The 15,700-nt window shown below is 41.4% G+C and overlaps 1 protein-coding gene across 2 annotated transcripts in view; it reads right to left on the bottom strand.

Annotated features, from left to right (window-relative positions):
- Positions 1 to 15,700, bottom strand: part of nol4la (nucleolar protein 4-like a) — a 41,016-nt gene that overhangs the window by 16,657 nt on the left and 8,659 nt on the right. For both annotated transcript variants that reach the window (XR_009788084.1, XM_061770077.1), the window contains exons 2-4: positions 8,902 to 9,057; positions 4,243 to 4,354; positions 2,682 to 2,791 (exon numbers count right to left, since the gene is read on the bottom strand). Coding sequence is in view for 1 of the 2 variants with exons in the window: in XM_061770077.1 (XP_061626061.1) it covers positions 2,682 to 2,791; positions 4,243 to 4,354; positions 8,902 to 9,057 (378 nt within the window). In the remaining variant the exon portion in view is untranslated. The remainder of the gene's footprint in view (positions 1 to 2,681; positions 2,792 to 4,242; positions 4,355 to 8,901; positions 9,058 to 15,700) is intronic.

Genomic DNA, 15,700 nt, shown 5'->3' with positions numbered 1-15,700 from the left:
TAGGTAAAGACAATGAACTCGAATACACTGTCCTTTAAAATGAAAAATATGTTATTATATGTTATTGTTTCTAAAAATCTACTTTAGCACGAATGCGTACCACTGCGAAAATGAGGTGAGAATAAGACCTTCTGATATTTTAGGTCCCAGCTGGGTTAAGGGCGCCACACATGCAGAGAAATCCGGCCGGCTTTACTTTGCTATGATGACCAAGAGATGCTGCAAAGAGTAGCGAGTCGCCTGGTCCTAATCTCACCCTGCGACCAACAAAACGCACCGTTTTTGTTGTTGTTGTTTGTTTGTTTGTTTGTTTGTACTCACCCGCAAATCCCAGCCTGACTCTTAATTCCCTAATAATCCACATTGTTATTCGCCAGTTGGGTGGACATTAGTCATGTGCAAGTGCCGCTCCCTGCACTTCGCTGACAGCCGAGCAGGCAGGCGCTTTTTTTTGGGGGGGGGGGGGGGGGGAGTGGTCTCGCGCGTGACGTCACGCCCACAGGAAGAAAAAGTAAAGCACTCCTCTCTCCCTCATGACGTGTGGCGGCCATTCCACAACTGGAGGACAATTTAGGCACCAACATTTCTGAAAAAACGGACCACTGACTTTTTTTTTTTATTTTATTTTTTTTTATAAATCATCTTTTGTTGTTTTCAAAGACTACAGGTAATAATCCATCATATCATTTGCTCCGTTTATCGGATATTTTATCTGTCATGTCGTACATTTTTGCTGTGTTTAGTGCAACCCTGTTACCTCGAGTCACCTGAAAAATGTTAATTTCAAAAACATTGCTGAGTAAATCCTTTACAATTCAATTAGGAAAGTAAAATTTGCTGTGAATGCTTGTTTTATTTTCCTGTTACTCTAATAACAGTTACAGGGTTGCAAATCAATGTTAGCGTTTTTGTTTTTTTTGCGCAACAGCACATGCTAGCTGTGTTAGCTGCGATGCTAACTGGTTAAGAAACAACTTAGCTACAGTCCCTTTATTTCAGTACTCATACACTGTACATTATACAGCATAGATTCATTAAACATTCCAGCCTAACTATACATTGAAAATCCTTTTCATTGTTTCTTGATTATTTATTTAATGTAATATTATACTTTCTAGCGCTGTTTTTTTTTGTTTTAGTTTGCTGTAAGCTATAATCATCAAAATTATATACATATATATTTTACAAATCATAAGATACAGTATTTTACTCTGAGTGTGTGTAGTGCATCTCTAGAATATGAGTTTACATTTTTTAATTCAACTACTAACTGAATTAAGCTTTTCACACTATTCTAATTTATTGAAATGTACAGTACCTGTATATTATAACCAAATAAAAACTTTGCCACTGGTAAGTCTTTTTCTGGAAATATGAGTAACAGGGTTGCGTTGGTTTGAGTGACGCTCCATTACGGCTGAAAACTTTGAAAAACAGAAAAAAGGACTTGCCTCTTATCGTTAATGCTTAGTCATGTAGACTGCAAAAAAAGTCCTTTACAGTAAATTTACTTAATTTGAACATGTGCATCGCTTGTTCATGATAGACGTGTCAAACAAATAACAACAAATATTTTTTTGTATTATTTTCGAGGAAAAGAGGGGAAAATGTTTACCACATTTTAATCATGTGTAACTGAAAATGAAGTACCGCATTTTCACGACCATAAGGCCCACTTAAAAGTCTTAGATTTTCTCCAAAATGGGCGGGGCCCCTTATAATGCAACGCGCCTTATGTGTGCACCGAGTTCCAACATCTATAAATGTTGTTGTGTGATGAGCGCTCCACTGGACTTTTAAAAAAAAATATATATATTTTATTTTATTTTTTTTTTTAGCATTTCCTGCCAACACGCTGCTTATATAGAGGAAAGGCGGACGTGACTGAGGACAGCATGCGGATGTAAAGGGGGAAGGGTGCGCGTGAAGGAGGACGCTAAAGCCACGCCCCCAGTAGGTATATAGCGCCGGGGTGCTTACGAAGCACAGTTTAAACTGCAAGCTATCAGTTACGCGGAGGAACATGTGAATCGAGCAGCCGCGAGAAGCGTCTCAAGTCACCATTCGACTGAGTGCATTAACTCTGCCATGTGCAGCAAGTGCGGAAGCTTGCCATCATTCCGGGAGGCTTGACGAACCGCTGGACATCCGTGGAAACACGGCGTTCAAAGTGAAGTGAGCGGCGTGGGGGCGATGGATGACAGATGGCGAACAAAGCTTTACTAAGACTAGGAGGCAGCGCCGGGCGAGTTCCGCCACAATTTGTGAATGGATTGTGGATGCTTGGGAGTACCCAGAGAAAACCCACGCAGGCACGGGGAGAACATGCAAACTCCACGCAGGCGAAGAGAGGATTTGAACACGGCTCCTCAGAACTGTGAGGCAGATGTGCTAACCTGGTCACCCACCATGTGGCCTGAAATTCCATGTCGATTTTTTTTGTAATATCCATGTAAAATTCGCATCCTCCTCACCAAAAATTATTATCAAATATTCAGTTGTTAACAAATAAAAGTGTTTATGTTTTATGTATCATGGGAGGGCTTAACTTCATAAGCCTTTCATTTTTAACTTATCCATGTTTCTTTTATTTTTGCCATTTGTAAATCTACCATCTTAAAGTGGTAGGAAAAACAACAACAACAACAACTTTAAAAAACAAAACAAAAACAAAAACTTACCCTTTCGGTAGCGGTCATGCACTGCAGCTTCATTTGCTTCAGGTAGGTGGCAGTCAGGGGCATGTTGTAGTCAATGAGGTCAGGGACCAGGGAGGTTGGGCGGTCATTTTCTGCCAAATTGAAAACAGCGTTAATACAATGTTGTTTTTGTTGTTGTGTATTGACTTTGTATTGTAGAGGAACAATGTATTATTTACGATAGAGGTGTGTGATTTTTTTTTTTTGCAATCAATTACATGACGTTATTTTGGTAATTCTGTGACAAAATCTCCCTTCAGAAGCCTGAAGTGGAACAATTGTGTCGGGGGAGATGTCTGCAGTCTCCTGGTCGTCCACTAGGGGGAGTCTTCCATCATCCTATCGCTGGTCCTGGGCCGCTTGAGTCTTTGTTACATTATGTTGCAAACAGCCATCCATTTTCTACACAGCTTCTCTTCTTTAGGGTGAGCTGGAGCCTATCCCAGCTGAATTTGGGCGGGAGGCTGGCTACACCCTGGACTGGTCGCCTTTATGTGCAATATATTTTATTTGAATCAATATTGAAGTCGTTTTTTAATTTTCTTATTTTTATGTATAGTGTTTATGTTCAAACTATGCATAACGTTAAAGTTAACGTTATTATCCGTTCCTGTACAGTACATTAGTTAAGCAAACTTCAGTTGTTTTTAACTTTATAGTACAATACATTTGTATTTATTTTTTTGGAACTGTTTGGTTTCAAACATTTAAATTTGGGAAAACATTTCTATTTTTATTTCTACTTCTATTTCTGAAACATTTTAATTGCATTATTATTTCACTAGTTTTTTTTCCTACACTGTGGAGAATGTTACGGTGGCCTCAACTTTTGTAATCTAATACAGTAAATTTAATATACTATATTTTAATTTAAAGTACAATGAATTTGCATTTAAACTTTTTTTCAAACTATTGAATCTTTATTTACTTTTATGTGCGAAACAATTTTTTAAATAATTCTTTAAGTTTTTTTTTTTAATGGTAGATAAGCGCAGTGTTAATGTTCAATCTGTGCATAATGTTACAGTGGCTTCTACTTTTTTTTTTATTCCACTGCAATACATTTGTTAAGTCCAGATCAGTTGTATTTAACTTTTAGGTACATTTAAAAAATTGCATTTAATCTTCTTGAAATCTTGTTTATTTTTGTTAAATGTAAGTTTTATGTGCAATACATTTAATTTGTGTGTTTTAAATTATTTTCCTATGTTTAAGTGCAATGTTAATGTTCATACTGTGCATAATGTTACAATGACTTACAGTAATATTAAATACATCTTTTACGAATAAAACCTCTGCCTGTATTTTAATGTTGGTGCTACTTGAGTAGCTAAGTATAGTATATAGTTTAGGTGGTACTTGGTGTAAAAAGTTTGAGAACTGACCTATACAATAAATTTATTGCAGTAATCATAATCACCCCTTCTCCGCATTGGCCGGTGAAATGATCCGAGCAGTGTCCGCTCTTAAAGGTTGATTTTGAAAATAGCCTATCAGTTAATTATGTCTCCGGAGCGAACAGGCCATCCACAGTTTGCGTTACCTTTGAACTCTGCCGTGCTGGGGTTGATGTGCATCCTCTTCTGACACTCGCCGCAGCTCATTAGGAAGCGAGTCACCGCCTCTCGAGGCAGGAAGGCATAGGTCTCTGCTATCTGTGGCGGGGGATTGAATTGAAAATGGCATCAAAAGTGTGTTTTTTTTGCAAAAGTTTGGGGTCGGTGATTGTGTGTTTTCATGATCATCCCTCCAGGTGATAGTCTGTCTCTCTTTTGGGCTCTCTCAATTTGGTGCCTACAGAAGGCCTCAGTCCAGCTCCAGCTCTGCATACATTTCTGTTCTCATTAGGGTTGCAAAATTCTGGGAATTTTCAAAGCTGGAAACTTGCCATCGGAATGAACGGAAATAAACTAGGGATTTACAAAACTGAAGGTTGGCTTTTGGTAGGGACCTTAAAGTAAAGTGACAATAAATTTGCCTTTTAAATTTGACACACAAGAGAAAAGAGTGTTGTGAACAATCCTCCCAAGTTGGAAAGATTAGAAAAAAAATGTATAGTACATAAAATGAGTAGACTTTACACAGATTATATCTGCCTGATCGGTATCCGCCGATAATTAACATCTTAGGCTGATCGGCTTTAATGTCATAATTCGCCGATCCGCTCAATGACGTCATTGATCGGCTTCGCAAAAGACATTCACTCTGCGTCGCCATCGTGCACAGTATATTTGAATCCTCACCGGTGCTCTTTCACGATTGCACTATGTCAGACGACTGCAACAAAATCTTGTATTCCGATACCACCGCATCCCGTTTTTTTACGATCATTGGGCTTTATCTTGTCAACTCAAATGCGACCGGATACACTCGTTACCGTGGCGACGACAACAAGAGTTGAGCGCGCCGACTTTGTATTATAAGGAAAAAAATGGGGAAAAACTTGTGTTGGTGGGCAGCGGTGCTCCGGACAGGAGCGGGCATTCGTTTAAGGCTTGCTTGACGTATTTTCACGTACTTTTGATTCGATGCGGCTCGCAGGCAGGCAACAAAAACGTTATGTAGCCTAGCAAGCTAGTTGTAACGGTTGTATGTAAACATGCCGCCGTTCTGTCGATTCATGGTCTAAAGTTTTGGTGTGGGTGAAGTAATTTAATTACAATAAAGTAATTTATTACAGTACAGTTTATCGTGTAAAGCCTAAAAATAAGGCTTCATAATTATGAAAAATTAAGCCATTCTCTCCGCTCTGGAACGCTGTGGGCGTGTCTGCTGAAGGTGCTGCTCAGTTGTCGACTGTCAATCACGTTCCACTTCTACGACCTGGAAAAAGGCTAACTATTTTGTCTAGCATATTTTCTCCGCTGACACATAACTACAGCACATGTTTGAGCCACAAAAATACAGTATATCCACTTAAAGCCTCAGGTGGCTTGGATATATCCCACCAGGTTGTCACAGGGTTTTCCATGGTGCGACAACGAGGCCCTCTAAAAGGGCCACACCAGCGTGATGCCCCGGTTCACATGCTGGCTGTCATGTCAGATGTATTTTCCCACTCGCTCTTCTGCCTTCTCCCTGTGACGTGCGTGCACTCAGGGCTGACAACGAGGCACTCTAAAGCAACTATTCAAAAGAAAGTACAAAAGAAACAGCCATAGTTAGCTAGCTAACTGCATGTCACAATTGTAGCAGATAACTGGTTGTCACGTCTCACTTTTTCTTCCACCTTCTCTTTGTGACATATGCACACTCATGGCCAACAATGAGGCACTCTAAAGCGGAAGCCTCGGTCCACACGCTGGCTGTCAAGTCAGACCTAAAAGAAATCCCTCGTTCTCGCTCCTCCGTCTTTCTCTGCGTGATGCGCGTGCACTGACGGCTAACAACAAGGTAGCCACGATAGCGGACTATCTGCAAAAGCTGTGTTTTGGGCATGCATGTCATAATTGTGACAGATAAGCACTAATGCGAACAAAGGCGCTGAAGTTCTTAATAGTGGGGGAGGGGTGACTCATGCCGGACTCCAAAGTGCGTCACTGCACTGGGCGCCATTTAGCCCCGCCCCCCCCCCCCCAGAATGTTTAACCTATATCTCCACCTCAGTGTTGGTGTCACACTCGGCCTCCCCTCCCCGCTTGTCTCCAGCGCCGCCCTCCCCTCCTCGTCCCCTCTGGCGTTTCCCTGGAAAATGCGACCTTCACAAGACCACGGAGAGACAGCAGGGGTGCCCACCCGCACCGGGCCCACCACCACCGCCACTGCTCCCCATCCCCTTTGTCCCCCTCCTCCTTCCTCTCCACACATCACAGCCCCTCGAGGCAGCTGAGAGGGAAAGGCCACCCAGAGGAGCGTGCTCCTCCCAGAAGGCCACAGTGACAGTTCCATATTATGCCCTGCCCCAGTGATGCTGCCTCCTCAAAAGGGTACACTCTATGAGATGTGACAGGACCTCTCTACAGGGCAGGGGCACAAGTAGAAATTGGCTTTATTTTATTCTATTTTTCTGTACCTCAGGGGAGGGGGTTGGTCCACCAAAGTCCTGCGAAACTGTCCGACACGGCCGCAAAAACACAAAGGAGCTCATTTTTGTCCCGCGCCTCTTGGTCCGGGTATCAGAAGCCACATGGCAGCATTTGTGGGCTCCAGTCTCACGCTGCTTTTTGTTCCAGAGGCGGCGGTCATGTGACACATCTGGTTAGTGCACAGGAAAAGTTGTTTTTGTTCCCTTGGAAAGTACTGATGCTAAAAATTATAATGATTAATTTTATATAATTATAAAAAAAAAGTCATGTTCTTAACAAAGAAAGGGCTTGAAATGAAAGGAAATGCCATTAATCTATTCCAGCCTCCTAAAAATAACAACAAAATGATTACGATGTGGTTTTTTTCATGATAAAAATAGTACTCTATAATATTATACTTTATAAAAACATACAGTATGACATAATTACATTTTTTTATTTATTTTTTAATCACACTTGCCACTTTAATGCACACTGTGCTGCTAATTCTGGCGTGTACGCCTTGGCCACCTGGGGGCAGTACAAGACAGATATATGGATATATTGTACGGGAGGCTCAGCCAGCTCCTCTATCGGCTTCTTAGTACGGCAGTAATATCAGTCCTTCTTCATAGAGGATGATGAATATATGCCTGTGAGTATTGTTATATATCGTCTTACTACATGTGTTGCTGTACCATTTGTGCTCACATATCCGTTGCTTAAAGGGTAAAAACATCGCCACATAGATGCTAATAGTTAGCCCATGTGTCTATAGAGTTTCCCATTGTATGTTAGCATTCAGGGAGCGGAGGCTATGTGGTTGTTTGAAAGTAACTTTCAGCTGAAAGTGGCGATAAACAGCTTGGAGTCTTTTTTTTTTTTTTTCAAGAATATTTACAATTTTTTGCTGCCAAACTGCCACTTGCTGTGAAGTGAGTTCAGTCACCTGCCACCATATAGCACTCGTATCTCAAGTTTGCACTCACAAGTGAAAGCGAAATATCGGTCGATCAGAGGCTCGAATCTTGAAAAACTAGTAAATCGGATTACTCATATCGCAAGACACCACTGTATATTTTATTATAAAAAGTTTTTTTTCCAAAAGTCCTGTCCTTATATTTTTCTACTACTGTATGTGCAGTCTATAAATTGTATGCATTCACACAGAATTCTCACGAGAACAAGCGGGGGTGTCTTCATCATGCTAAATCGGGATGTGATCGAAAAACACTGGATTATAAACTAGTCAAGAGCATTCATGGAAAGTTCACAACTTGCCAGCGTAGCACACAGGTTCGAAATATTGACCACCGAATAGCAGCTGATTTTCAAACTTCACTCAACGATGGCCTGAAGCTGATTGTGGGTGTGCAAATTAGTAATTTGAGAAGTTATAGAAAGAACTGTTAACAAGTGAAAGGCATGTTTGTGGATTTTATTTCTAATAATAACAGTTGTTTTTCAAAGCACTCCTGCCCAGATTTCTTGTAAACAATATGGAAATGAGCTAACAAAAGTCACTCAGTTAAAAAAAAAAAAAAAAAGAAGGCTTTATTCCTAATAGCAAATGCCTATCACCTCTTTATGCTCCACTATCTCATCATAACTATACAGGGTGATTGAAAAGTAACTCCCTATTTGAAAATACTTGTTGTAATATTGTTGCATTGTAATATTTTTCTCAAATTCTTTTGTGTATGTTCCATGGTTAAAGGAGCAAGTCTATTCCACCGAGCCAACGCGTTTGGAAGAACTTGAAGGGCGAATACGAGAAGTTCTGCCTTGTGAAATCGGTTAACTCGGTTCCCAGGCGGCTTGAGAAACTGGTGGCTAATGCTGTAATGTAATAGTATAACAAAGGAGAGTGACTCTGTAAGGTGCATTAATATTGGTCATTTTTGGCAGAAGATAAAGAATATATGCCTGTGAGTATTTTTGTATTGTTTTATTGTCTACATGTGTTGCGAAACTGTTTGTGTTCAATTATACATTGCTTCTAAAACTGCGACTATCGAAGCTAATCGTTAGCACGTCAATGGGGTTTTGCATTGCTTGTAAGCATTAAGGTAAGCGGACTTTCCTGAGGCAAAGCTATGTGGTGGTTCTAAATGCACGAAGTGTAATTGTCTAAGTTTTACAGTTAGTGCGACAATAAGATCGAAAGTGTTCCCGCTGCCAAAGTGTGCCAAACTCACCGCTTTGTAGGTCTTCTTTTGTCCCGCGTGTTTGGGTGCTCTGCCAGGGTCGGCGCCAATTTCAACATGCATGGCATAGATGATGTCGAAGAAGTCTTCCACCACAGCCACGCGCTTCAGGGACGAGTTGTCCTGGGCTGAATTGCCGTCCGAACACTGAAACACAGATGAAGTTGGCCTCAGTGTTCATCAAAAACGAGAGGATTTAAGTACTGTACCAGTCATAGATTGGGAGACACTTGTCTATTCAATAGCCTGAGAACGTGATTATTTGGAGGACTACTTTTGACTTTTACTTGAGTCATATTATTCGAAAGTAACAGTACTCTTAAGTACAATTTGTGGCGACTCTACCCACCTCTGGTAGAAATTCATTTTGACTTTTGTACATTTCTGAGACCGTAGTATCTGCACCTCTGCCTTAGTACCGAGTGTGAGTCCCTCAGCCTTCTCTGCCGTTTCCAGAGATTAAAGCGTATAGGCACTGTATGAATCATAACTAATATCTATCCATCCATATTCTATGCCGCTTATCTCGCTTAGTGTCGTGGGTTAGCTGTATCCCAGCTGATGTTAGGAGAGAGGCGGGGCGCACCCTGGACCAACAACAGGGCTATCCGATATTATGAGGGCAAACGTATCGCACGTGTGAAGGAGGGTTGTGCATACACACGCCGTAGGTCACGTAAGTGCAGACCGTCGTACGACGTGCTTGTCTTTCAGTCGGGAAACGTCTCCTCATCGCCACACCAATTTAAAAATAGCCCAGTTGGAGAGCAACAGTCCCTCCCACCGACCGCCACCTCTGGCAGCCATCCTGCCTCCTGCACCGCTGACCCTGTCGCCATAGAAACTGCCACTGATTTCTCTCGGGCAGGTGTGCTGGGCAAAGGGTCACATGACACACCGTGGAAGTGGGATCGCCAGGACAACCGCCTCCATCCACCGCGTCAGATGGTGCTTTCCCTGCCCGTGTTTGCTTTTAAGTGGAATCATTTAAGCGTCGAATCGAACTCATGGATTAGAAATGGACCCATGAAAAGTTTGGAGACTGGTGATTTGTAGTGGTCTTTGTTTGGAGGAACATTCAGAGTTTACAAAGTTGTCCCATGGCCCTGAAGGGAGCACAATTTTCTTCCTCCCACCTTGACATTTCTGTGCTGTTCCTGGGATTTGACATTTCATTGCGCTCGCCGGTCCCCTCTCCTCACGCCGTCTTCGTCCCGTACGTACGTCAATCCGTCCTGGACGGACTATCGTGCGGTGTTTTCTTATGCCCTCCCCCTCTCCTTCTCTCTTCTTGCTCCGGCTCTCCCAAGTGCGAGGTAATGATCGTTGCCATGGCAACTAAAACCAGCTCACAGAGCGGGTTTGTTTTAATCCGCCCCCCCCCCTTCCCAACCACTCTCCCCTGTCAGCATGGGCTAAATGTAACGCTAATAAATGAAATAATAACAATCCTCCACCTCATCATCACAGCTGTAATCTAGCGAGGTATCATCACGCTCCCCCCCTCCACACACACACATACAAACACACAACCACCCCACTCCCAGTGACATCACCACAGCTACCGCTTCTTGGGACAATGGTGTCAGGTCCATTCATGCTGGATTTAGATAATCTCATACAACTGTGGGGTGTGCATTGCACCCACAGCACTGCTGCATCTCTGCTGAATTCCTCCCCCAAAAAAATGTCAACACTCAATCAGAAGTGAATTAAAGCCACAGACTCAAGGCCTCCGCACTGTTTTTTATCTAGGGCTATTTTATTGTTTAAATAATAAAAAATAAATCATGTTTCTTTCTGTGTATTCTTATTTTAAATAGTCTCCTGAGTGCTGCTGTAACACCTGAATTTCCCCTCTGGGGCTAAATAAATGATTATCTCTAACAATTAATCCATTAATCAAAAGCAAATCAATTATGAAATGAAAAAAATTTTGATAATCCGTGAATCGTTTAAGGCCATTGTTGATCTCAAAATTGTCCAAATCCTCTGATTTCAGCCTCTCAGCAGTTAATATTCACTAATTTCTGCCGTGCTCCATGAGAGCAGACTGATTATGTTGGTGTTTAATCAAAATAAGACATTTGCCAAGATTTGCCTCTACTTTGGAAAACAATGTTTCCACTTTTGCCTATTTTCTGACATGGTACGGACCAAAACAGTAACTGAATCATAATCAATTCATGAAAAAAAAAAAAACAATAGTCACTTTCAACTTTAATGAAAAGAATGGCTACGCGGCCATAGTGTGAATAACGTGCAATTTACATGCAGTTACACCTGAAGCAGCCTCAGTAGTGTATATAAACCTAGTAGCGCTTCCTTTCACATTAATCAGTAGCCAAGAAGTCGCTCTCAGTTTCATAAAGGTTGGTGAGTACAACATCACTCCCTCTTGTGTGGGACATTGCTGAATTGTTGTTGATTTGGCTCAAGCTTTAAACAATACCAAATCAACAACAATAATCAGTTACAGTAATGGGGGGGGGAAAGAAAGTTTTTTTTTTTTTTTTGTAAATAAAATCAAATAAATAAAAAAATCAATGGATTGATCAGATAGAATAATCCATTTTGAACATATTCTTAGGGGACTGAAATAAACATACACCCAATATAAAAATAAAAGAATTTGCAACCTGTTGTGTACAGGTAAGAAAATGCAATTAGCCACGCCGTCAGTACCTGAAGGCCGCCTTGGGCTAAAAGCCAGATAAACGCTTCCAAACGAGAGTCAACAGGGAGTTAAACATTCACACATGGGCCCAGCATGCTTTTGAGTGTGCCTATCTGTGTCCTACGTGTGTTCAAGTACAGTGCATGTCTACCGGGCGGAGCTGGAAGCATCTCGGAGGAGAACAGCTGTTGAATGGTGCCGTAGCTATTTGGTCTCATCAGCAACGTGCCGTTTTAAAGAGCAAAGGAGACATGTCAGCATCCCTAAATGGCAATAAGACATCATGAACACGCCGCAACACTCTCACCCTCCTTTTCTCTGTCTCTCTTTCTTTGTAATCCCGCAGGACTTTGCTCCTCTCCCCAGCCACTGTACAACCAGCCCCCATCCTCGGCTCCCCGTCCCGCAACAAACCGCTCTGTTGCTAGGAGACTGGAGGGTTTGAGTCGGCTGCCCCCACCCCCGCTGGCAGTCTCGCACACACACACACACACATGCAGACACACACACATGCACCCGCACATTTACACGTGCACACACACACACACACACACACAAGTGGCTGATGGGGAGAGAGGAGCAGTCCTGCACACAGGCAGGTCAGGAGGAGGAGGTAGGGTGCTTCACAGGAAGCAGCTGGGTCACAAAGGCAGGCCATGAGAGATGCAGGAGACGCATCACACCGCAAATCAGCTCCACGGGCAAACACATAAATAGGGTGTTGACATGCAAAAATATCCCAAGCCAGGGATTTAGCAGGGACCTTAAAGGGGAAGCTTACAATATTGTAATGTGTGTGAATGAGGAAAAATAGCACTCCTTAATAGGGCCGCGTATTGTTAAGTTCAGAAACTCACGTTTTGATTCCTTGACGTCGCCATTCAATTCAATTTTGATTTCATAGGTCACAGGTGTAAAACTCAAGGCTCAGGGGCCAGATCTGGCCTGCCAGATCATTATATGTGGCCCGCAAAAGCAAATCGTGTGTTTCAATTCCATGATTCTTGGTCAAATCTGAAGCAAAATTTAAAATTGTCTTAAATAATAAATAATAACTTTAAGATATTGCAAGCATTTTTGTTACCAAACCCATTTTTACAGTAACTTGAACAATAGTTGGACAAACTATCACCCTTGTCCTTTGATTTAAAAACGAGTTATCCATCAATTTGTTGTGTATATGTAAAAATCCGATGAGGCGATTAAATATTTAAATGGTGTCACAGTCATAACGACCCTTTAAGGGAAACCCTAACTTAATGTTGGACAAGAGTTTGACACCCCTCCTTCAGGCCGGTTCAGCTTTAGGCTGACTCGATATTGATTCAAATACCTTGTTATCGATTCAGTGAAATTGTGGTAGATATGTGGTATATCACCTCACATTTCTGAGGAATAAATCATCAGATAATGAATATTTACACAATAATAGCTTATTTGTACTTATGGCGTACAAAAGGAAAAAAACATGACAGTTCTGTACAAACGGTGAAAAAGCAAAGTGCATGTAAACTTTAATAGTATTTTGTTCATCTTGGAAATGGTGATGAAAATGATAATCCTGCCTAGCACAATTTACAAAAGACCCTACTTTTGTCTATTTCCTGTGTTATGGATTTACAGGGGACTCCAACGTGAATCCAAATGTCAGATTTCAAAGTTGAAGGCGCTGGCTTGTTTTTGGTTGCCATTTTGTTGTGTTTTGGTTGCGGCCTTCGTCCATACAACGCGAATCCCACACAAAGCGCCACCCACTGGCTCGGAGGTGAATCGCTTCTGAGGATTTGCTGCATCAATTGGGGAGGGGAATATTGTGACGCATCAATTCATCGATATTTCTGCCTACCCCTACTCCATTATATTGTACCTTGTAAAAACATACACCAATGATGTCATTACATCGAAATCAAAATAATTTTACTGCATTAATTGAATGGCCATTGTGATGCTCTTTCTGGTGCGCATGCCTTGGCCACCAGAAAGAGGCAGTAGAAGACAAAAAGACAGCTATACTGTTAATTGCGACGTCTCAATTGCTCGCAGTTCATCAGTATGGCACTAATATGATGTTAGCATTAAGCTAATCGACTGAAAGACGAAGCTATGTCTATGTTTTTAAATACATAAGGTGGAATTCTCTTAGTTTTTTAAAGAATTGTTCACGATTTGAGTTGAGTTCACTGCCACCATACAGCGCTCGTGTCAAAGTCAAAGCAAAAAAAAATAAAATTGTCCGAAAGACGACTCAGACCTAAAAAAACTCGTACGTCGAGTCACTCGTATCTTAAGGCGTCACTTTATTTGTTAACACTGTCAGTATAAATCTGATAGCAGTAAATGAGAGAGAGAAAAAAAGATCTGTAAAAAAAAAATTAAAAATAAATCATCCTTCTCTGGCCTCATCTTGTACCTCTAATTCGATTTTTAGTGAAGTGAGGCTAAATTAAAATCTTGCTAGCAGTTTTAACACTGCAAACCCAAACTTTTAAAGTCAACTTATGCCAAAATTATAGCTGCTCGATTAGGTCTTAGATGACGGCAACTGTGTTTTAAGGTCTTAAAACAACTAAACAGTGGCACACTGACACCAACGCACTTTGCCAAATGTCATCATCTAAAAATTATTTATTCAAACAATGAAATAAACCTTTTACTCCCCCTGAAGGAAGACATTCAAAGGCCAAAAAAAAAAAAAACATGACTCACTGATGCAATACAACCGCTTTAAAATCAAATGTACTAATTTCAAATTTATCTGATTATGCAGAATGCATAATGAATCCTAATTCTGTTCTACCACTACTGAGGATCGTTACGGTTAAAAAGGGAACACATTTAAAGTCTATCATTAGCCATGTCGTCATCAAATTTCCATTCGCTGCTATCACAGGTGACCTCTTTGTTCATGTCCCATAATTCTCATTTCCATCAATGGTGTACTTTACTCCCACTGGACTAACAACGCTTTGTTAAGAGTGTCTCAAAGTTGGAAATGTGGCATCCAGCAACATGTCTTACTCAAATTCAAACATGCACTCATTGTTTTGGTCCCAGCCAGCGAGAATTTATGGCCGGAAGCTATCTTTGGCCGCGGTGCAACGAGGGATCCTGGTTAAAGTAAGCCATTTTAAACTAAAAGGTATCACCAAAACGCAGCAGCATTCTCTATTTCCAGTTCAATTGATGGTTTTCAAATAATGACATTTTAATTTTTCATTCATCGGACTATGACATCTCTTTATGTTGCTGCACCGTTTGTGTTAGAATATTCTTCATTTAAAGGTTTATATGAGGCTACTCGTTAGCCTGTCTATAGCATTTTTCAATATGTGTTAGCCTCGAGCTAGCATGTGTATGCTTAAATATGCAACATGTAATTCTCTTTATTTTGTGTTAGTTTCTAAAACAATCAAAACTGCTGAAAGGATTGTCGGTACTCCCCTACCCACCCATGAGGACTTGCACGCTGCCAGAACTAAGACAAGAGCATGCAAAATCCTCTTGGACCCTCCGCATCCCGGTCACCGGCTGTTCCGACTCCTTCCCTCAGGTAGGCGCTACCGATCAATGCAAACTGGAACTACTAAATATTCCAACAGCTTCTTCCCTCATGCAATCAACTTCTTAAACAGCTAACTTACAATTCCATTGCAACATGCTGCCAATTTCTTTTGTCTGAGTTTGTTGTCACATTTCTGTCGGGTCAATTTTATATTACTCGTGTACTCACTGTAGTAGTCTCACCACGCGGCACTATTTGCGACCAATACTGGCCACTCATGCCAGAGTAGCATCTGCACCACTTGCACACTGATTGAGGAGTATCTGCAACATTTGCACAATCAACATTGTCCCAGATTATCGCGCTACTAGTCACTTTAAACTGCATACACTCCTTGAAGTCTCGGCGCCCTTTGCACAATGGTCATTGCGCCGGACTATTGCGAGATTTGTCATTCGAACTGCTCTAAGTGCTCGAGGACTCTGCATCCTTTTGCACAATTGTCCAAAAAAAATTGTACCAGCATTACCAGATAACTAGCAACCCTTTATTGCTCAGTGACTGTTTTTCTCAATGTCTTTATGTCTCAAAACTGTTCTGTCAATTGACTG

Source organism: Phyllopteryx taeniolatus, chromosome 1, assembly GCF_024500385.1.
Source record: "Phyllopteryx taeniolatus isolate TA_2022b chromosome 1, UOR_Ptae_1.2, whole genome shotgun sequence".
Lineage (NCBI taxonomy): Eukaryota > Metazoa > Chordata > Actinopteri > Syngnathiformes > Syngnathidae > Phyllopteryx > Phyllopteryx taeniolatus.
The sequence above is the reverse complement of the archived record's forward strand: the minus strand, read 5'-3'. Positions and strand labels throughout refer to the sequence as shown.